The 19,445-nt window shown below is 62.1% G+C and overlaps 1 protein-coding gene across 1 annotated transcript in view; it reads left to right on the top strand.

Annotated features, from left to right (window-relative positions):
- Positions 1-1,977: 1,977 nt before the first annotated feature.
- TP73 (tumor protein p73) overlaps positions 1,978-19,445 on the top strand; it is a gene marked incomplete at both ends in the record, with an annotated part of 46,352 nt that continues 28,884 nt past the window's right edge. Inside the window, 2 exons of the mRNA XM_082856926.1 lie at positions 1,978-2,036; positions 2,436-2,556. Coding sequence (XP_082713052.1) covers positions 1,978-2,036; positions 2,436-2,556 — 180 coding nt within the window. The remainder of the gene's footprint in view (positions 2,037-2,435; positions 2,557-19,445) is intronic.

Raw genomic sequence — 19,445 nt, 5'->3', positions numbered from 1 at the left:
GATAGCTCAGCCCAGGATAGGAGTGATCTCCCCAGCACAGGAGGCATGCAAGTGAGCGCTGACCCACCCCTTGTTAAAATCCTGTGGATTGTGTGCTGAGGGTTTGAGGTGAAGGGGGGAGGAGGCATGACTACGTTAATTTCCAATTCTGAGAAAACCACTTGGTTGTCCCTGCACTTACAGCTATGCTGTGTGACCTCGGCATGTCACATAACCTCTCTGAGCCCTGGTCTCCTGAGAGTGGGTGGAGTGGCCTCCGAGCCTGCTGGAGAGTTGGTCTGTGGCCAGCACTTTCCAAGCTCTTTGTCCCGGCCATCCTCGCTCGGCCCTGCCCGGCCCCTCCCAGCTCGTGCCGCTGCTCCAGGGATGGTGGCCTGGCACGTGGCAGCCCCGGGAACAGGCCACCGGCCTCTCTTGGGGCCTACCGCCTGGGAACAGACGAAGTCTGTCCAAAAGGTTGCAGGCCGCACCCTCCCTCCCCCGACGGCCGTGGGCAGGTCCGGGCCTGCCCGCTTGGGCCCGGGCCTGCCCGCTTGGGCCCTGCCAGGCGGTGGCCAAGCTGATTCCCGTGGCCCCTTGCCAAGAGCCTGGAGGCTGGCCCAGGGGAGACATCACCTTGGCCTGGGTGGGGGCAGTGGGCAGGGTGGGCTCTGGTTTCCCTGCCCCTCCCCCCTACCGTAGGATAAGGGTTCAAGATGTGCCCGGTGTGGTCACCGCCACCTCCTCCTGGGTGGCTGTTTCGGGTGGGCATGGAGGCCCTCAGGAGGGGTGACAGTGGGGACAAAGGCCAGCGGGCACTGAGTCAGGGTGCCCCAAGCCCTGGGCATCTCCTTGAAGGGGGGCCACTCGTGCAGTGACCCCTCCAGTGACAGAAGCTTCTCGGCCTCGGCCTTGGCGGCTGCCTCGTGGGCTTGACGCTGCTTTTGTGTCCAGGCCGTACGCAAGGATCCCACATCAGAGGTGAAAGGCCGCCCAGCCTGCAGCAATCGGGCACAGCCAGGCTCGTACCAGGGCCTCAGCTCCAGCCTCCGGTGCGCCCTGCACACGCCCTTCGCAGGGGGCACCTGGGATCTAAGCTGTCGCCAGCTGCTGGGGCCTCAGGAGCCACCCCCCAGGCCAAACCTAGAGATACAGTTCGTAATAACAATGACCACGCGTGCTCCAGTGTAATTATGACCCGGGCGCAGCAGAGACTTTATTTTTTTCTTTTGTTTTTATTTTATAATTTATTTTTTATTGAAGTGTAGTTGAAGTACAAAGTAGTGTTAATTTCTGCTGTACAGCAAAGTGACTCAGTTATACACATGTATGCATTCTTTTTCATATTCTTTTCCATTACAGTTTATCACAGGATATTGAGTATAATTCCCTGTGCTGTACAGTAGGACCTTGTTGTTCACCTGTTTATACATACTAGTTTGTAGCTGCTCACTCTAAACTCCCACTCCATCCCTCCCCCAGCCCCCTCCCCCTTGGCAACCACAAGTCTGTTCTCTATGTGAGTTTGTTTTGGTTTCGTATATAAGTTCATTTGTGTCATTTTTTTTAGAGTCCACATGTAAGTGATTTCATATGGTATTTGTCTTTCTCTTTTTGACTTATCTAGTAGAGACTTGAAATTCGTGCTCCCAAGGGGCCCTGCAGCAGCCCCATGAGGGGATGCTGCTGTCACCCCCATTTCACGGGTGGCGGCTTTGAGAAGCTCCTGCTGCCCAGGCCCCCAGCCGGGTCTGAAGCCAGGCTGCCCACCCCCAGGCCTCGGTTCCCACCCCCAGAGAGGGCAGGATGAAGGGAGGGGCTGGGTGAAGGGGGTGTGCCTGGTTAGCACGCCAGGGTGTCCTCGGGTGGTCATTGTCGGCCCCGCCTACCACCTGTGCCCGAGGATGCTGGTTGAGGAGCACAGAGGATGCCCTCCCAACCCGCACTCTTGTCCTTTCCTCCTGGCAGAGCGAGCTGCCCTCGGCCGGGAGTGGGAAGATGTCGCAGTCCACCGCCACCGACGAGGAGGCCACGTTCCAGCACCTCTGGAGCTCTCTGTGAGTACCTCGTCTGAGCCCGCTGGACTCGGGGGCTGCGATGGACTCGGGGGCTGGACAGGGAGCTGCTGCCTTGGGCTTTCTCCTGGGGATGCAGGGTCCAATGTCTGGGCTTCTTCCTCTGACCAGCCCTCCAGAGGGGTTGGGTCCAGGGGACAAAGCCTGTGTGTGGCCACGCCAGCCTGGCACTCACACCAGCCCTGGAGAGGCTGGTAGGGTAAGGGGGCCGGAGGCCGCAGGGGCTGAGGGTCAGGGAAGGAGTGGAGGAGACAAGGGGCTGAAGGAATCCGTGGAGGTGGGAGAGGGAGGCCATCTGGCTGCGGGCTGGCCTTGAGCTCCAGGCCTGGGCCATCTGGGCTGATGGCTGTGCTCTCTGTTCTGTTTCCCTCTTCTGTCTAGGGAGCCGGACAGCACCTACTTTGACCTTCCCCAGCCGGGCCAGGGGAATGATGAGGTGGTGGGTGGTGCGGAGGCCAGCATGGATGTCTTCCACCTGCAGGACATGACCACTTCTGTCATGGTGAGTGGGCTGCCCTCTGCGGAGGACTCGGGGTAGAGGCAGTGAATGTGGACTGTCCTGTCCTGGGAGCCTGCAGAACCAGGAAACAGGCTCTCGGGTGTACGGCTTCCTCTCTGGGTTTGTCAGCACATTTCAGATGGCAAAGTGGAAGATGTATCAGCTCATGTAACTGTCAGTCCAGGTGTAGGAAGGCCTTCAGGCATGGCTGGATCCAGGTGTAGGAAGCCTTTCAGGCATGGCTGGTTCTAGGTGTATGAATGAATTCAGGCATGGCTGGATCCAGGTGTTCAAACACCTGCCTCTCTGTCTCTTGCTCTGCTTCCCCCGTGGTGGCTTTGTTCTTACGCAGCGTCTCCTCTCATGGTAGGCTCCATCATCATCCCCCTCCCTGTGGGGAAGGACCCCTCTTTGCCCAGAGTCCAGCATGCCTACCTCTGAATGCCTATTGCTGAGCCATCCCTGTGCCTCTGATGACCTGGGTCCCCTGAAACAGGGTCAGGATGGAGTGGAGTGGTGTGGGCTCTGCCCACCAGCCGCACTGACTTATGGGGAAGAGCGCCCCGAAGGAAGCTTGAGCTGCTGTTTCCAGAGGAGGGAGGCTGGATGGGGGATGCAGGGGCATCTGAGGCCCTGACAGCCGCCAGCCCTGTGGTGTCTCAGGCCTTGCCACGCTGGAGGAGGGTTGTGATAACCGGGTGGTGGCCACACTCCTGTCTCTCTCCCTGGCTGCCCACTGCCAGGCACTGGTGGGCCAGGAGGTGGGGGGCAGGAGAGACACAAGAGGGTGTATGAGGACCCCTGGCCCCGGGAAGGCCCAGCGACGCCTGCCGTCCCCAGCGCCCCCCGTGGTCACCTCCTTGGGACAGCCTCTGCGGGACCCGGGGCTGCTCCGTCCTGCCCACAGGCTTGCTGTGCAGCTCCCTCAGACGGGGACTTGTTGTGGGACCTTGGCTAAGTGAGTGAGGGAAGCACCTGGATCTGCCGCTTGCAGCTCCCCAGGTGGGGGCCCCCTGGATGGCGGCTCACTGGATGGCCGCTGGCCCCCACAGCCCAGCACAGTGGCCTTGGGGCACCACACCAGGCCAGGGCCAGGGTGCAGGAGGGAGACGGAGCTGGGAACTCTGGAGGCGGGGGGGCGCTCAGAGTCTGGGCCCCTCTCCCTAAAGCCCCCTTCCAGATCGGAGCCCTCACCCCAACACACACCCGTCCAAGGCATCTGGTGAACAGTGGAGACCATGGGGGCTCCGGTCGTGGGAACGAGTCAGGGTCAAGGGGGTGGGGGATGAGGAAGGGTCCCTACGTCCTACGTCAGTGTCCGTCTCGGATGCTGGGCTTGCCCAGGGCCCGCTGGCCCGCATGGGGCGAGGAGAAGGCACCTGCTCGGGCAGTCGCAACTGGGGCAGGTGGGGGTCTGGGGGGCAGTGAGCTCCCTGTGACATCCTTGCTTCTGAGGATCCTCTCAGAGTGGCCCTGAGGAATCTGCCTGCCCAGCCCAGGCCTCCTGCCTCTGCTCAGGACACCATCAGAGCAGAAACATCTGCCTGTTATAGTCCCATTTTACAGGTGAGGAAACCGAGGCAGACGCTGGGCCTGGGCGGGGCCAGGTAGTGCTGCCCTGTCCCTTTGGACCATTTCCTGTCTGCCAACATCTCCCCAGGGGCCAAGGGTCCTGACCTTTCACGGTCCCAGTCGCCCCTCCTGGACATCAGTGTCCTGGCGCCACTGTCTTGGGTGGGTCTCAACCTGTCAATAGTGATGCTCTGGGCTAGGATGCCTGGGGCGTTCACCTGAGCCCTGCTACCTGCGCTGCGGGGTGGGGTGGCGGGGGAGAGAAAGAGAGAGAGAGAGAGGAGACCCAGGGCTCTGCCTTTATTGGGGCTGAGGATGGGGTGCCTAGGGCTTGGGGGGTTGATTCGTTATTGGTGAATTTAAAACATAACAGTGGAATTAAACTGTGAAAGGGAGAAGTGGGGTCACTCCAAGGTCCATTATCTGGTCACCCAGGGCTTTCTGAACGGGAGCCTTCGGGGATGAGGCAGCTGGGCTCTTGACCTATAGTTGTATAGCTGTCGAGGTGCATGTCTTTGAAGTGGGCGCCTCACCCATCCACAGCCTAATGTCAGGCACTTACTTTACAATCAAAAAGCAAATTGTCAGGCAGGGCTTCCCTGGTGGCACAGTGGTTGAGAGCCCGCCTGCCGATGCAGGGGACGCGGGTTCGTGCCCCGGTCCGGGAGGATCCCACATGCCGCGGGGCGGCTGGGCCCGTGAGCCATGGCCGCTGAGCCTGCGCGTCTGGAGCCTGTGCTCCGCAATGGGAGAGGCCACAACAGTGAGAGGCCCGCGTACCGCAAAAAAAAAAAAAAAAAAAAAGCAAATTGTCAGACACTCACCCTACATCCACTCTGGGGAGGGACAGGAGCTGCCCCCAGGCTCCAGGGAGGGAGGGCCTCTGAATGCGGTCTCCTAAGAGGCCTGTCTCTGTAGTTCCAGAAGCCTCCACCTCCCCTCCTCCCAGCTGCCCAGCTCACCCCCTGGAGGGCAGTAGGCCCAGGAGACCCCAACGACCCAGTGTCAGGAGCGGACCAGCTCTGGGCTCCTGTGGGGTGGGACGCCCCCCCTCCAGGGAGGATGTCTGATGCTGAGAAGGTCTGGGCCAGGGAGGGCAGGACACCCCTCTCACCAGCCGTGGGGTAACCAGGATGGGGCCTCTCACCTCTGCCAACAAGAGGGCCGAGTCTCTCAGCTAGCGCCACGCCTCTTAGTAAAAGTCCTGCAGGTTCCCAGAGGTGGGGGTGCCCAGAACCACGCTGGCCCTGGCTGGGGGCAGGGGTAGGTGTGGGGAGCCAGGCCCCCTCCGAACGCCGCATCCTGACCCCTGCCTGACATCATGTAGCCCAGCCCTCACCCTCATGTAGCCCAGCGCAGCCCAGAGGGAAAGGCGAGGCTCAGAGACACAGCTGGACAGCTGGGCAGCTGGCTGCAGAGCCCACTGCCTAGCTGCCTTGCAGAAGGGCCTCTGCCTGATGCGTCCAGAGGCCTGGAGCAGAGGCCCACGGAGTCCAGGGTGCAGGCAGGAAGCCCCGCAGAGTTGAACTGGGTGGTGTTGTCTTAAAGTCCAGACTGGAGGCTGAGAAGACCTGACCTTCTGGCCAGAAAACAGCCCTGGCAGACGCTGTGCTGCTGAGGGTGACCTGGTGATGCTGGGGTGCGGGTGGGGACTCCTGAGTGCCTCACCCCCACCCCCGTGGCTCCATCCCCACCCACCAGCAGGTCCCTCGTCAGGGAAAGCCTGGGGCTCAGCGGGGAGGGGGGTAGCCCCTCCTCCAGGCTGGTAACAGGTCAAGTGCTCCCCAGGCCAGGCTCCAGGTCAAGAAAGCAGCGGCTGCAGAGTCAAAAGTTCGCACTCGCCACGCGCCCTGTAGTCACGATTCAGGCCCATGTGAACGCGTGCGCGCACTCGCCACCCGCCCTGTAGTCACGATTCAGGCCCATGTGAACGCGTGCGCCAGGCCCATGTGAACGCGTGCGTGCACTCGTGCACACACACACATACACACACGGGCCCCCATGCCGCTCCCTCTGGCCGCTGTCCTCTGAGATGAAGGGTGCCCGTACCCCAGCCCCGGGCTCTGGGGCCACCCCCCCAACCGGGTCGTGGGGCTCATCCAGGAAAAGGCTGAGGCCGAGGCAGGCACAGCCGTCGCATCGGGGGACACTGGTCCTTGCGGGTGGCACACACTGTGGTCTGGGGGCCTTGGGTCTCCACCCTGCTCGGTTGCCTTGGTGACCAAGCAGATTACTTCCTGCCGGACCTGCAGGTTCCTGAGCAGCACCCCGGCCCTGTCAGGAAACAGGCCGTTGCGGACCCCCGGGACGCCCTTAACCGCTGCTTCAGTGGCCGGTGGGAACAGGCGGAGTGGGAGGGGCCTCGCCTGAGGAGCCAGTCTGTCCCGGGTTCGAGTCCCCATGTCTCTGAGCCTCGGTGCCCTCACTTGGGGACCTGGGGTGACAGGCCGTATGGGGTCCCAGCAGAGGCTCCGCCAGCCCTGTGGGGCCTCGGGCCACCCTCCTCCCATGCTGGGCAGCTGAGGAAGCCGAGTCGGGCAGTTAAAGGAGAAGGAGAAGGGCCCCTATGGGAGCACTTGGCCCCTCGGCCTTGGAGGAGTCCCAGAGCACAGGTTCTTGGTGGGGACGCTGAGCTCCCTGAGGTCGTTGCAGCCAGGGTCCACCGCACCACAGGGCCGAGATGGTGCAAAGGGCGTCGGGGGCTCGGAGGTCAGATCCCACCCCTGCCTCTTCTTTGCTTAGAGAGTTATTTGACCCTCTGGGCCTCAGTTTTCTTGTCTGTAGAATGGGCCAGTGAGGATCTAAGCCAAGGTTGCGAGGAAGACTGATGGTGCCTGACCTGTAGGAACGCATGACAAACACTAGACATGATGCTGAGACCGGGGACAAGGGCTGAGTTTAAGAGAGCTGTTCCCCCTGGAACCCAGAACAGTGGAGCCAGGGAGGGCCCGGGAGCAGCTGCTTCCAGCCCCAGAGCCCACTGTGCCAGGGAAGGACCCGGCGCCCCAGGTCCACCTTGGGGCCCTTCGGTGGAGCTCCTGCCCTGTGTGGTGGCCTCCAGTTCTAGCTGTCCCTGTAGACCCCCGGCGGCTCACCCGTGACAGGCACCTATAAAATAGGCCCCCACCTCCTGCAAGGGGAGAGAGGGGAATACCCGGCCTCCTGTGGGCTCGAAATGAGGACTGCCCAGAGGACACGAGGTGGGAGGTGACTCCTGGGCCCCCGGCGGGTGTGGTGACAAGGGGAACCTTGTAGGGTCTCCCCTGGCCCTGGAGGCCCTCACAGTCTGAGAGGAACATGGACAGGATGAAGCCCCCCATGGTGAGCGCTTATGGGGTCCCGAGCAGGCAGCGGCCGTATGCACCCCGTGCTGGGTCTGGGCCTGGGCTTTGGGCCATCCAGGCTTTCTGATTCTCAGTGTCCCTCAGGACAAAACGGGGGCAGGGGGACTTCCTTGCTGGTCCAGTGCTTAGGACTTGGTGCTTTCACCGCCGAGGGGCCTGGGTTCGATCCCTGATGGGGACACTGGGATCCCGAAAGCCTCCAAAGAAATGGAAGGGGGCAGGGTTCTGGCCAGCTGTGACAGTGCACGAAAGGTTGAGATGGAGGAAAAGGGAGCTCGGTTGAGGATGGGGCTGGTTGAGGTTGAGGCTGGCGGGCTCTCCTCCCTGACCATCCCTTCCCTGTCTCTCCCACCCATCCTCCCGGAGTCTGAGCACCTCCTGCCACCCTGGCTGCCCATGCCTGCCCCCTCCCTGCATCCCTTCCCGCCTCTCCCGGTGCCTTTCTCCGGTGACAGCTGTTGTGGGCGCCTGGGCCGTAGAGGGGGCTGTGTCTGGGGGCTGATCCACCCTGGAGCCCTGCCGGCCCCTCCCCAGGTGCCCAGTGAGCTACGCAGGGGACAGACACCAGGGTTAGAACCTGCAGCCACTCGGGACCTTGAGACCCCAGCGGTCACGCAGGACAGGCCTCCCTGGCCTGGGGAGGGGACGTTTCTCCCCAGGCCTGGGAGCAAGGAGGGCGCAGTCCGGTAGTACACTCCCTGGAGCAGGCATTGTCAGGGAACAGAGCCAGCCCCCAGAGGGATCCGGTGGGCTGAGGGAGGGCCTGCCGCCCCGAGGACGCAGGGCCGGAGCTCAGGGACGGTGAGCCCCGCCAGCCACCGGATCGCAGAGCCACCTGCCTGTGGGTGTCCGCAGGTGGTGTGAGGAGTTTGACCTGGAGTTGACACATCACTGGTGCCCTTCTGGTGACTCACCCCTTCCTGCGCAGGTGGGCCGTGCAAGAAAATATCCCCCCTGCCCTGCTGCCGCGAGTCCTGCGGAAGTAGTCAGTGAGGTGGAGTCCCGGCGAGTTAAACTCAGAAGAGCAGGTGCCGCGGCCCCAGCGGGGTGACTTGGGAGGGCAGCGCTGGCAGCTGAGGACTAAGCCAGGAAGAGTTCCTGGGGACAGGGGCCCCGGCTCCCCCTTCCCTGTCCCAGGATGGCCAGGATTTTGGATAAATGCGCAGGAAGTGGGTGATGCTCTGGGGCAGGTGCCGGAGCTCGGCACTTTGAGAGCTGGAAACGTGCTCTCGTCCATGCTGGGAATCCCAGTCTGGCCCAGGCTCACGCTGTGGGGACCGTGCTGGTTCTCAGGCCGCAGGTGCCCCCGCAGTGTGGGTGGGGCGTGGCACCTGGGCCTTCAGTGCTTCCAGCAGGGCTCAGGAGAGGAGGTCTTCCCGACCTGACCCTGCCTCCCTGTGGGCAGCCTCCAGTCTGGGCACACGTGTGGCCGGCCCCTCCTGGGCCCTGCCTTGTGCCCTGCAGGCCTGAGCCTGAGTGCAGACCGAGGCCAAGGCTGCCCTTCGGCCGCGCCCGCCGTCCAAGGTCCCGCGGAGCCCTGGCCGTCTTGCCCAAGGTCTTTGCCTGCTCGCTCCCCTGCTGCATTACTCAGCTGTGCTGCGTGACACGTCACCGCCAACGGAGGGGCTTAAAGCAGCACCTGTTTATTGTCTCACAGCTTCTGTGGGTCGGGAGTCCTGCGTGTCCCCACTGGGCCCCCTGCTCAGGGTCTCACCAGGCTGTACTCAAAGTATCAGTGAGGACTCTGCCATCTTGTCTGAGGCCGGGACCTCTTCCAGGCCCTGGTTGTTGGCAGAGCTCAGTTTCAGGTTCTCACTGGCCATTGGCCCAGGGCCACTGTTCTCGGCTTCTAGAGGCCGCCCGCCGCACCCTGCCACGCGGGCCCTCCACAGCCTGGCGGTTTGCTCCTGAGGCCATCAGGAGGAGGTTGCCCTGATTAGGTCAGGCCCACCCAGATAGCGTCGCTTTTGATCAACTCGAATTTTACCCAATGTTGTGCAACGCCCTGTGCTTGAGCCCAGGCCCTCCCCCTCCTCTCCTACCTGCCTGTGTCCCTCCATCTAGCCACCTGCCAAGCCCCCCAGCCCTCTTGGGAGAAGCCCTGGCAACACCCACGGGAATCTCACTGACCGACAGTCTCCTCCCCTCCCCCCTCCCCCCCTCCCCCACCCCACCCCGGCCTTCCCGCCTGCGGGCATCCTGTTAGGAAGGCTCTCGGCCGCTGCCTCTGGCCAGAACTTGCAGCCGGGGCCCCGCTGCAGACCCCCTTCCTGAACATCGGTCTGCCCCCCAAACCTTGATGTCTCATTGTGAGTGGGGGACACCTGTGCATTGGGAGTAACAGCGATGGCCACACGCAGTCACGGGGGCTCAGGCCGCATGTGCTGAGTTGTGTTTTTGGCTGCAGCCGCCGAGGCGCCCAGAGCCTGAGCCGGGGGCTCCCGGCCCAGCCCCTTGGGGGCAGCGCCTGGCTGCACGTCCCCTGCCTGGGATCCCCCTTTCCCTCAGCCAGAGGAGCTGGGGGGCTGGACACGTCACGGGCTCCTCGGGCCGGCCTCCCTCTGTGTAACCCCACTGCTCCCAGCTCCCCGGGATGTGCTGAGGACAGGCCGGGAGAGAGACGGGGTCTACATGCCGTCTTCTCAGCACCTTGTGAGTTTTTAAGCTCTCCTTGGGGGATGGAAGCAGCTGGGCTCTGGGGGCTTGGAAACTTCACATCCACTTTCACATGATCTGGGCCTGGTTGATCTCCCAGGGATGATCCCAGCCCCTGTGCCAAATTTGTGTCAAAGACGGTTAAGTTACAGTGGTTGGTCCTCCAGAAAGGGAGCGGCTGTGAGCACCGCGAAGCCGCCGGGGAGGCAGGCCCCCATCTCTGAGCCCCTGGCAGTGCTGAGGGCAGTGCCGTCCATGCACTGCGATGGGCGGGGCTCCAGCGATCCTCCTTCTGGACCACCTCCCTCTCACTCCGGGGGCTCGGCAGCAGTGGAGACACGGCCAGCGGCAGGCTGGGCAGTGTCTGGGGTGCGGGCTCTGGGCTGCGTTGGGCCACACCCAGATGCTCATTCCGTTGCCAGGCTCCCTGTGGGGTTCCGCAGGCAGCAAACCTCCCTGAGTGCGTCTCGTCTCTGCTCAGCCCTTTGGAGTAGCCCTGGAGGGCCACCACATTCCCTAGGCAGGAGTGAGATTCGCTCCACCCTGGGCGCAGGGCAGGAAGCGCCATCTGTTCCCTGCGGGGTGGCCTGGCTCTGCCTCCCGAGCTCTTGAGGGCCCGGGCTGGCCCCCTGATGCTCTGGGGTGGAGGCCTGTGGCCCCCAGGGCCTCCCGTAGGCAGCATCTCAGAAGGAGCCAGGCGCAGCCTCACTGCAGAGGTGGCCCACGGCCCCGCGGCCGCCCCCTCCCTGCGCAGCCGCCTTGGTGCGGTCCGACCCAGCAGTGGGCAAGCTGAGGCCTGCCCTGGACTTTGATGAATAGTCATGAGGAATAAAGGGGTGGGCCGCCCGTTTTGTTGTTAGATGCAGCTAGTTGACAGGACCAAGGCAGATGGAGAGGGCCAAAGTGCCCACGGCCAGCCCACATGTTCTGCAGCGTCCTGTGCTTCTGCCCGCCTAGCCACGGAGCCTCTCTGCCTGGGTCCACCCTGCCGGGCGGCCGCACCCCTGCCCCCGGCTCCCCGGCCGCCCATCCCCATGCCTCGCCCCGCAGCACGCCAGCTCCCCGGCGTGTGCAGACCCCCGTGCGCCCACCATGCTGTACGTCAGTGACCCCGTGCAGCACTTCGCCTCGGTAGGTGCGCGTCGTGCATCCTTCTCAGGGGGCCTTGGCGGGGCTTTTGCCGTGGTGGAGGACGCACGGGGCATCCTCTTGTCTGTCGCCCTGCTCGGCACCTGGGGCCGGAGGGGATGCCGCCATCCAGGGTGAGCAGAGGCAGGCAGGAGGCGCCGACGGGCTGGGGCCGGCCCCAGGCGCGGAGGCAGGTGCCTGCCCATCCTGGAGAAGCTCTGGGGACCAGTGCCCACTGGCTGGGCAGGACCGACAGCCAGGGGGAGGAGGGTGGGTGAGAGTCTGGTCAGCTGGTGGCCCTCCCCAGAGACGTGCAGGTTTCCCTCACTCCCTGGCTTTGGGCTGTCTGAGGCTCAGGGCGGGCTGCCCCACCTGCCCGGCCCTGCCCCCGGCTGCAGGAGCTCAGTGTACCCTGGAGGCTGTCTTTGCTCCCTGGGCTCTGGCTGGCTGTTGGGCTGCCACCACCTGCTCCCAGGACAAAAGCATCCTCACCTGGGAAGCTGCTCATTTGGCTGTGGGGGCAGGAGTGTTTCCTGCCGGCCAAGCTGCGGGTTAGGGGCTCACAGAAAGCTGGCTTCGAGGTGTCCTGTTGCCCCTCACGATGGCAGTGGGCCGGGCAGAGGGAAGGAAGGGACCGCAGCTTGTGCCTGGCCCCTGTGGCCTGAGCCCCGGGAACCTGGTCTCATTTCCAGGTGCGCCCAGTCCCTGGGGCCAGCGGTCACCAGGCTGCTAGTTGAGCAGGTTGAGCTGGGGCTCAGCTGCTCCCCACCGGGCCTTTTTCCTGCCAGGGAGGTGGATGGCGTGGGGGCCAGGGGTACCACCTGCCCTGTGGGAGACCCAGCAGCGGGCAGAGGGTTGGGATGGACAGTTGGACAGAGTCCAGGTGTCGCCAAGCTCTGCGGGTGGAGGACGGAGCCATGAGCACAGAGCCACAAAGAGCTGCGGTCCCTTGGCCCTGTGCGCGCCCAAAGGTGTGTTTGTGTGCGTGCGTGTGTCTGAGCGTGTGAGTGACAGTGGGTGTGTGTGCTGTTGTTCGCATTATGTGTTGGAACAGGTACGTGTCTTTGTGCCTGCAGGTGGGTGTCCCCAGGCAAGGCCATGGGAAGAGTAATGCCGTGTGTGGGGCACCCAGGAGGGGTGAGGGGTGTACGGCCCGTCTACACGGGCTGACCCAGGCACTGGCTCCGTTCACTCACGTCTGGAAGCTTCATGGCCTCTCCCACCCACGGCATGAGCTTTTCATCTGAAACCCAGCCCTGGAAAAGGGTGCAGCCCCGGGCGGGCCACAGCTAGAGTCCTCATGGCTCCCTTCTGTCACTTATTCCGTTACTGATTCATTTACCCACTAGCACCTGTCACTGGGCTCATACAGTGGCCAGGGGCTCCCCGGGGAGCAGCCTTGTACCCCCAGCCTCTCCATGAAGATGGTGCGTGAGCCGGGAGGGACTGTCTCCCTGCCGCCTGGGGGTCTGTAGTCATACACGGAAACCAAGGCAGAGCCAGCGGCCCGGGGACCTGGAGACCAGTGTCCCTGCCCGGCCAGCTGAGAAGCCCTGCAGACACACAGGACTCTGGTATAATCTTTTCTCTCGAACGAAATGGGTGTCTCAGTGTAAGTCAGCCGAGGCTGCAGCTCATCGCCTTTCAGGGAGTGGGAGGGGTCCTGCAGGAGCTGTCGGCAGCAGGGGGCCGCTGGCGTCCACCCTGCTGCCACCGCCGCCCCACCCTGGGGACCAGCAATGGCCAGTCTCATCATCACCCGGCTTCCTGTAGACCCAGGATGACTGTGGCCTGTTCATTCGTTTGGTCAACAAGTGCCTAGAGCAACTCTGATGGTAGGTAGAGGCTGCTGGAGCCCCTTCCGGGCCAGCTGGGCTGTGAAAGTGTCTCCGTTTCCGTCCCGGAGGGAGAGTATCTGTGATCTTACCACTGCACGCAGAGGGGAAGTGGTATGAACAAAAAGGGTTGAACTTGAGGTCGTGCGGTCGCCTTTGTGGTTATTGCGAGCCCACTGGGCAGGGAAGGGGGCATGGAGCTGCAGGATGCTGTCGGGGCCCCTGCCTGGGTCTCCTGTGGGACCCACCTTTCTTTTTTTTCTTTACCTCTTTTTTTTTTTTTTTTTTTTTTTTTTGGCGGTACGCGGGCCTCTCACTGCTGTGGCCTCTCCCATTGCGGAGCACAGGCTCGGGACACGCAGGCTCAGCAGCCATGGCTCACGGGCCCAGCCGCTCCGTGGCATGTGGGATCTTCCCGGACCGGGGCACGAACCCGTGTCCCCTGCGTCGGCAGGCGGACTCTCAACCCCTGCGCCACCAGGGAAGCCCCACCTCTTTTTTAAAAAAAATATTTATTTATTTATTTGGCTGCACCGGGACCTTTAGTTGCGGCATGTAGGATCTAGTTCCCTGACCAGGGATCGACCAGGGATTGAACCCGGGCGCCCTGCATGGGGAGCACAGAGTCTTAACCACTGGACCACCAGGGAAGCTCCCCGCGACCCACCATTCTGAGCTCCGGTTCTGATGCTGCTGCCCGTAGCCCGTGCTGTGCCAACGGCCCACAGCTTCCCGGTCAGGGCTGGACAGCCCCCTGCCGTGGCCCACTTACTGGGGTCCTTCAGCTGGTGCCGGGGTGGGCTTACTGCTGGTCCAAGCATCTTCTCCCACCTACACAGACCAGCAGCTCACGGGGCAGAAGGGAGCCAGGGGCACGCCCCATGGGCCCCTTCTCAGATGGGATGAGCGCGGAGAGTACCCAGACTCTCCAACTTTCCCCGTCCACTCCTCTTTTGGGTGGGCATCCAGGGACCCCACCCAGCCGCCTCCCAGGCTCCTGTTTCACTGTGTATCAGTTTAGACTTGCAAGAGATGAGAAGGGCTGTGCTGGACAGCACTGGCTCCCCCATGCCTGCCTCTGTTGACAGGCCCAGGTCCATCTGGGCCGCAGGGTCATCGAAGGCTTGGTCTCGGGTGACTGGGCCTGGCCCCATGCCACAGTCCCATGGGCCAGGCCCATGGTGGGCGTCGTAGGTGTGTGCCCTGAGCTGGGGTAGCAAGGGAGGGCACAGCGCTTGGGTCTCCCCTGCAACCTGGAGCAGGGTCCCACCTGTCGCTACGGACGGGACAGCTCCTATAGGAGGGGCAGCCTTGGACAGGAGGACCCCAGGAGGGAAAAGTCAATCAGTGCTTTAAGAAATATTTGCTGAGTGCCTGCTACTGCCTATGAGGGCACACAGGAGGAGGGCGTGATCCCTCGTGAGTTCTAGAGGCTGCCTGGGCTGCAGTGCTGAGAGCAGACCACAGGAGGGCAGGGCAAGGCTGGGAGCCGGCTGGAGGCCCGGGATGGAGAGGGATGTAGGCACCTTGGACCCGGTGGGAGCAGGGGAGGGGCTGAGAGCCCTGGGGTTCCAGACGGACGGGATCTGCTGATGGGCTGGGGGTTTGGACCCAGGTGACTGGGTGAAGGGAATGATCACTTATTCAGCTGGGAAACTGAAGAAGTGGGATTTGGAGTGAAAAGTAAGCGTTCTGCGTTGACTGTGCCGTGTGTGAGACGCAAGCAGCAGACGGAGGACCGTGGGAGGTGGGATGGAAGTAAGCGTGGAGTTTCTGAAGCCGCGGGAGGGAGGGAGGGAGGGGATGTGCGGTGCGGGCAAAGCAGGTCGAGCCCAACAAGGGCCGCCCAGTGGAATGGAGGCATCACGGGAGGTGGTGGGAAGTGATCGGGTGAGAGGGAGGCTGTTTGATCTCTGGAATAAGGGCAGGAGAGGACCGAGGCCAACGCCCAGGGTTCTGGAGCCTCGCGGATGGGAGGGCGGTGCGGAGCCGGGGCGCATTGGCTGGAGCAGCGGCTTGGACACTTCGGGGCGGGAGTCCTGCGTGCTGGAGGGTGTGGGTGGAGGTGACCACTGGGGAGTCTGGCACAGGTAGGGTTCACAGTCAGGGCGGGGTGGGGCCCCACGCAGGGAGAGGGTCGGAGCCGAGCACAGGGAGAGACGCCAGCAAGCAGACGAGAGGGGCGGCCTGGGAAGCGGGGGGAGGGGCGGCACGATGCTGGGAGGTGGGAGGCGACGAGGACAGAAAAAGGACGGGCCTCTGGGGACCTGGCAGGAGGCAGTCCCGTTCCGTGGCTGGGAGAGGACAGAGCTGAACTGGGAGCAGGGAGGCCCTGGGCTGGGGACGGAGCAGCAGCCTCTCCCTACCGTGCGCTGAGAGGGTGCAAGGCTCTCGGGGCTCGGGGAGGGACTGACCTTTCCGGAAGGAGATGCCGGAGCCTGATTCAGGGGGACAGAGGGGTCGCCCCATCAGCCAGGCTCGCTGGCCCGGCCTCCTGCCCCTTCGCCAGGTTCTAGGTCTATCCCCGCAGGGCCAGCCCTCTGGCATCCCCACTTCCACGTAATACATCCCCCTCTGCCCCCCATGGGTGACTGTCCCTTCTCAGCTGGCGGAAAATCCACCTTCCTTCCTTCTTTCACTTGGCCAGCACCTGGGAGCTGTTCCTGGGCCCCTCCTGCGGCGCCCAGCATCCCGCTCTTTAGGGCCTGTCAGCCTGACCTGCATCGTGCTGGCCCCGTGCTGCTCCCACTCGACTCGGAGCTAGAGGGTCCCTCCTGCGTTCAGTCCCCCGTGGGCTCCCGGAGGGAGGGTTCTGCTCCTCTGAGCAATGTCCCGCCCTCGGCCCCGCGGCTCTCTGGCCCTCTCAGACATCTGGGTCTAGACCTCCCCAGTGCCTGGGCAGGCGGTGGCATCTTCCTGGAGGAGCCCCCCTGGCCCGGCCGCCCCCCGCTGGGTTGCTTTTGTCTTCTTCCTTTGCCGTCAGCCTGTTCTGAAGCCTGGTTCGCTGCTTCTCTGCTGTCCCCTCATGGGAGTTAAGCTCTGGAGGCTGGAGGGTGCAGGGTACGGGCTGCGTCTCTGTGCCCACCGCTGTCTCCCAGGGCCTGGGCAGTGCCCGGGAGATGTGTGTTGAAGGGCTGAGCTGCACCCCCTGCCGGGAAGCTGGTCCTGGCTTCAGAGCTGGAGGGAGGGGCCGGGGTCGGCCCTCAGGACTCACTGAGTAAGTCCAGGCCGTCCCCAGTTCTGCGGGCCGCCCCCTCCTCCCCTCTGTGCCGTCCCGCAGCACCCTCCCTGCCCCTTCGTTGCCCTTGTCACAACTGTCCCCACTGAGGAGGGCTGCCTCCCCATGATGCCCCCTTGGTGTCCTCAGTGTCTGGTGCAGGCGGGGGCATGCTTAGCGTCTGCAGGATGGACAGACAGACGGACAGAGTGATGGATGGATTAAAGGATGTCAGGGGACACGTGGCTCAGGCTCTGGGGGCGCAGGCAGGGGGTGAGGGCAGACCGCCCCCCAGTGGTGCTCAGGGAGGAGAGAGGAGCCCACACCCCTGCCGTACCCCTCGAGCTGGACCTGTGACAGATCACCAAGCTCCCCACTTTCCTTCCAGGCTCTCAGCATGCTGGGAGGTGGGGCATGGACTGGACTCGTTTCCTGATGGTTAAAAAAAAATCTCTGGATCCCATGGGTCACCTGCCTGTTTCCTGGCACCTCCGCAGAGCCTGGCAGGGGCGCAGCCTGAGACCCCAGACCCCCCTGGGGGACCCTGTGGAGGCTCTCGGGTCCAGGCTGCGCCCTCACTGTCTCCGCAGCGCCGTCTGCAGGCGGAGGCTCCGGCTGCAGGTCCTGCAGGCACACGCCTCCCTGGCAGCCCAGAGCAAGGTGTGGAAAGTTCCACATGGCCCTGACTAGGATTGGGCAAGGCCCCGTGAGAGGAGAGAGCGTATGTGCATATTTTCAGGAGGAGAGGGAGCCTTTCCCCCCAAGCACAAGTCGAATCTTGTTGGCATTTCCATCCGTTTAATCACAGACTCCTGGAGATGCTGTGGGAAATACCAGCGGGATGGAGGTCCTGCTCCGAGTGGGATGGGTTATCTCCCAGCCAGAGCCTAGACGGCCTGTCAGTCACTTACCTCTGGGCGAGGTTGCACCCAAGCCCAGACATGCCTGCCAGCGAAGATCACGGAGTTGGAAGTTTCATTCTCTATTTTTTGAAAGTCTGGTTTTGGTATCCTCTGGGGAGCACGGGGACACTGAGGGTCAGAGCAGACAGAGAACACCAGAGGAGGGGGCACCTGGCCGACCCTCCCCAGGTAGAGCCTCTGAGATCAGACCCCAGGCCCTCAAACCTGGGGTGACAGTGGTGACAAAACAGATGCACGTCTGCCCCACTCTAACCCTAACCCTAACCTTTCCCCAGCACAGGAACAGGATGAACTGGGTCACGCAGGGTAGAAGCTTGGGTCAGGAGGTGCTGTACCTGAAGTGGGAGTGATGGGCTGGGGGCCTCACTGCAGGAGGTGACAGTTGAGCAGGAGGGGAATGGGGAGGGGCCACAGGGCAGGGGGCCCGGCAGAGCGCGGGGAGCAGGGGGCTCCACCTGGTGACCTTTGCACCCAGCCCCCCTCCTACTTGGATCCACACTCTGGTCCCATGACGAAGACGCAGATAACACTACAGTAAGTCCCCTTACATACGAACCTTCGAGCTGCGAACTTCCAAAGACACGAACGTGCATTCTTGTGTCCAATCACGTAAGTTAGTTCACATGTCTGGCGTACATTGTACGTCCATTGTGCGTTGTAGAGGACGCGTGCGTTCTCTACAAGCGGTTGTGCTTCTGTGTACTTTACTGTACAGGACTGAATAGAGTACAGTAGTACAGTACCTTTATCTCAAGCCCAGGGTGTCCGGAAGCAAGCGTAAAGCAGCGGTGATGTAGCTGGTCCTGTTGAGAAGCTCCAGGAGAGACAAGAGGAAGAAGTAACTGAAGAACCGAAGAGAGTCACGATGCAGGAAATGGCAGGGGATTTTCTATATGTGAGGAGGCGCTGTTAGGTTTTGAGGCACAGGACGCAAATGTAGAACAGTACGTGAAGGTTGCAGCAGCCGTTCAGAATGCAATCCAGTGCTACCGTGTTATCTATGATGAGAAAAAAAGAGCTACTACCCAGACATCGCTGGATCGTTTTTTCAGGAGGGTAGATGGAATTGAATCCAGCAAGGAACCAAAACCTGTGCCATCAGCGTCAGGCGTGAGTGACATTGCAGCTCGCCCTCCGTCTCCTACAGCTGACGATCCTTCAGCTCTACCCTCTCCCACCTCCTCTCCCTCCTCCAGTCAGTAACTCTTCTTGCCTGTTCACTCGACGCCAGCCCCTGTATTTCAGCTGTTGTACTGTACTACTGTACTTTTCAAGGGACTGTACTGTAAGATTAAAAATGGTGTTTTTTTTTTGTTTTTTTGGTTTTTTTTGCGGTACGCGGGCCTCTCACTGTTGTGGCCTCTCCCGCTGCGGAGCACAGGCTCCGGACGCGCAGGCTCAGCAGCCATGGCTCACGGGCCCAGCCGCTCCGCGGCATGTGGGATCTTCCCAGACCAGGGCACGAACCCATGTCCCCTGCATCGGCGGGCGGACTCTCAACCACTGCGTCCCCGGGAAGCCCTAAAAATGTTTTCTTTATTTTTTGTGTTTGTTTTTTTTAAACTTTTTATTTTTTTAAATTAATTTATTTATTTGGTTGCACCGGGTCTTAGTTGTGGCAGGCAGGCTCCTTAGTTGCGGCTCACCAGCTTCTTAGTTGTGGCATGTGAACTCGTAGTTGCGGCATGCATGTGGGATCTAGTTCCCTGACCAGGGATCGAGCATGGAGTTTTATCCACTGCACCACCAGGGAAGTCCCTTGTGTTTGTTTTTTATGTATTATTTGTGTGAAAAGCATTATAAACCTATTACAGGACAGTGCTGTGTAGCCGACTGTGTTAGTTGGGTGCCTAGGCTAACTTTGTTGGACTTAACGAACAAATTGGACTTACGAATGCGCCCTTGGAATGGAACTCGTTCGTTATGTAGGGGACTTACTGTATTTACCATATTTCCAATTTTTGCAAAGAGGTCCCCTGCTGGACCACACAGCCAGGCCTTGCAATGGGCCTTGGGCAGCTTGAATATCGGTGCAGAGGCTGACCTTGGGGGGCAGCCTGGAGCCTGTTCCCTCAGGGCTGTGAGGGCACTCTGCAGGCCCTGGGGCAGCGCTAGATGCATGGTGGGTGCTGCAGGCCGCAGGGGGAGTGGGGTGCAACAGACAGCGCAGGGGTAGGCAGCATGGGCATGTCTGCTGGGACCCAGCGAGCTCTGGAGG

Source organism: Leucopleurus acutus, assembly GCF_964270905.1.
Source record: "Leucopleurus acutus genome assembly, chromosome: 2".
NCBI classification, from domain to species: Eukaryota; Metazoa; Chordata; class Mammalia; order Artiodactyla; family Delphinidae; genus Leucopleurus; species Leucopleurus acutus.
The sequence above is the reverse complement of the archived record's forward strand: the minus strand, read 5'-3'. Positions and strand labels throughout refer to the sequence as shown.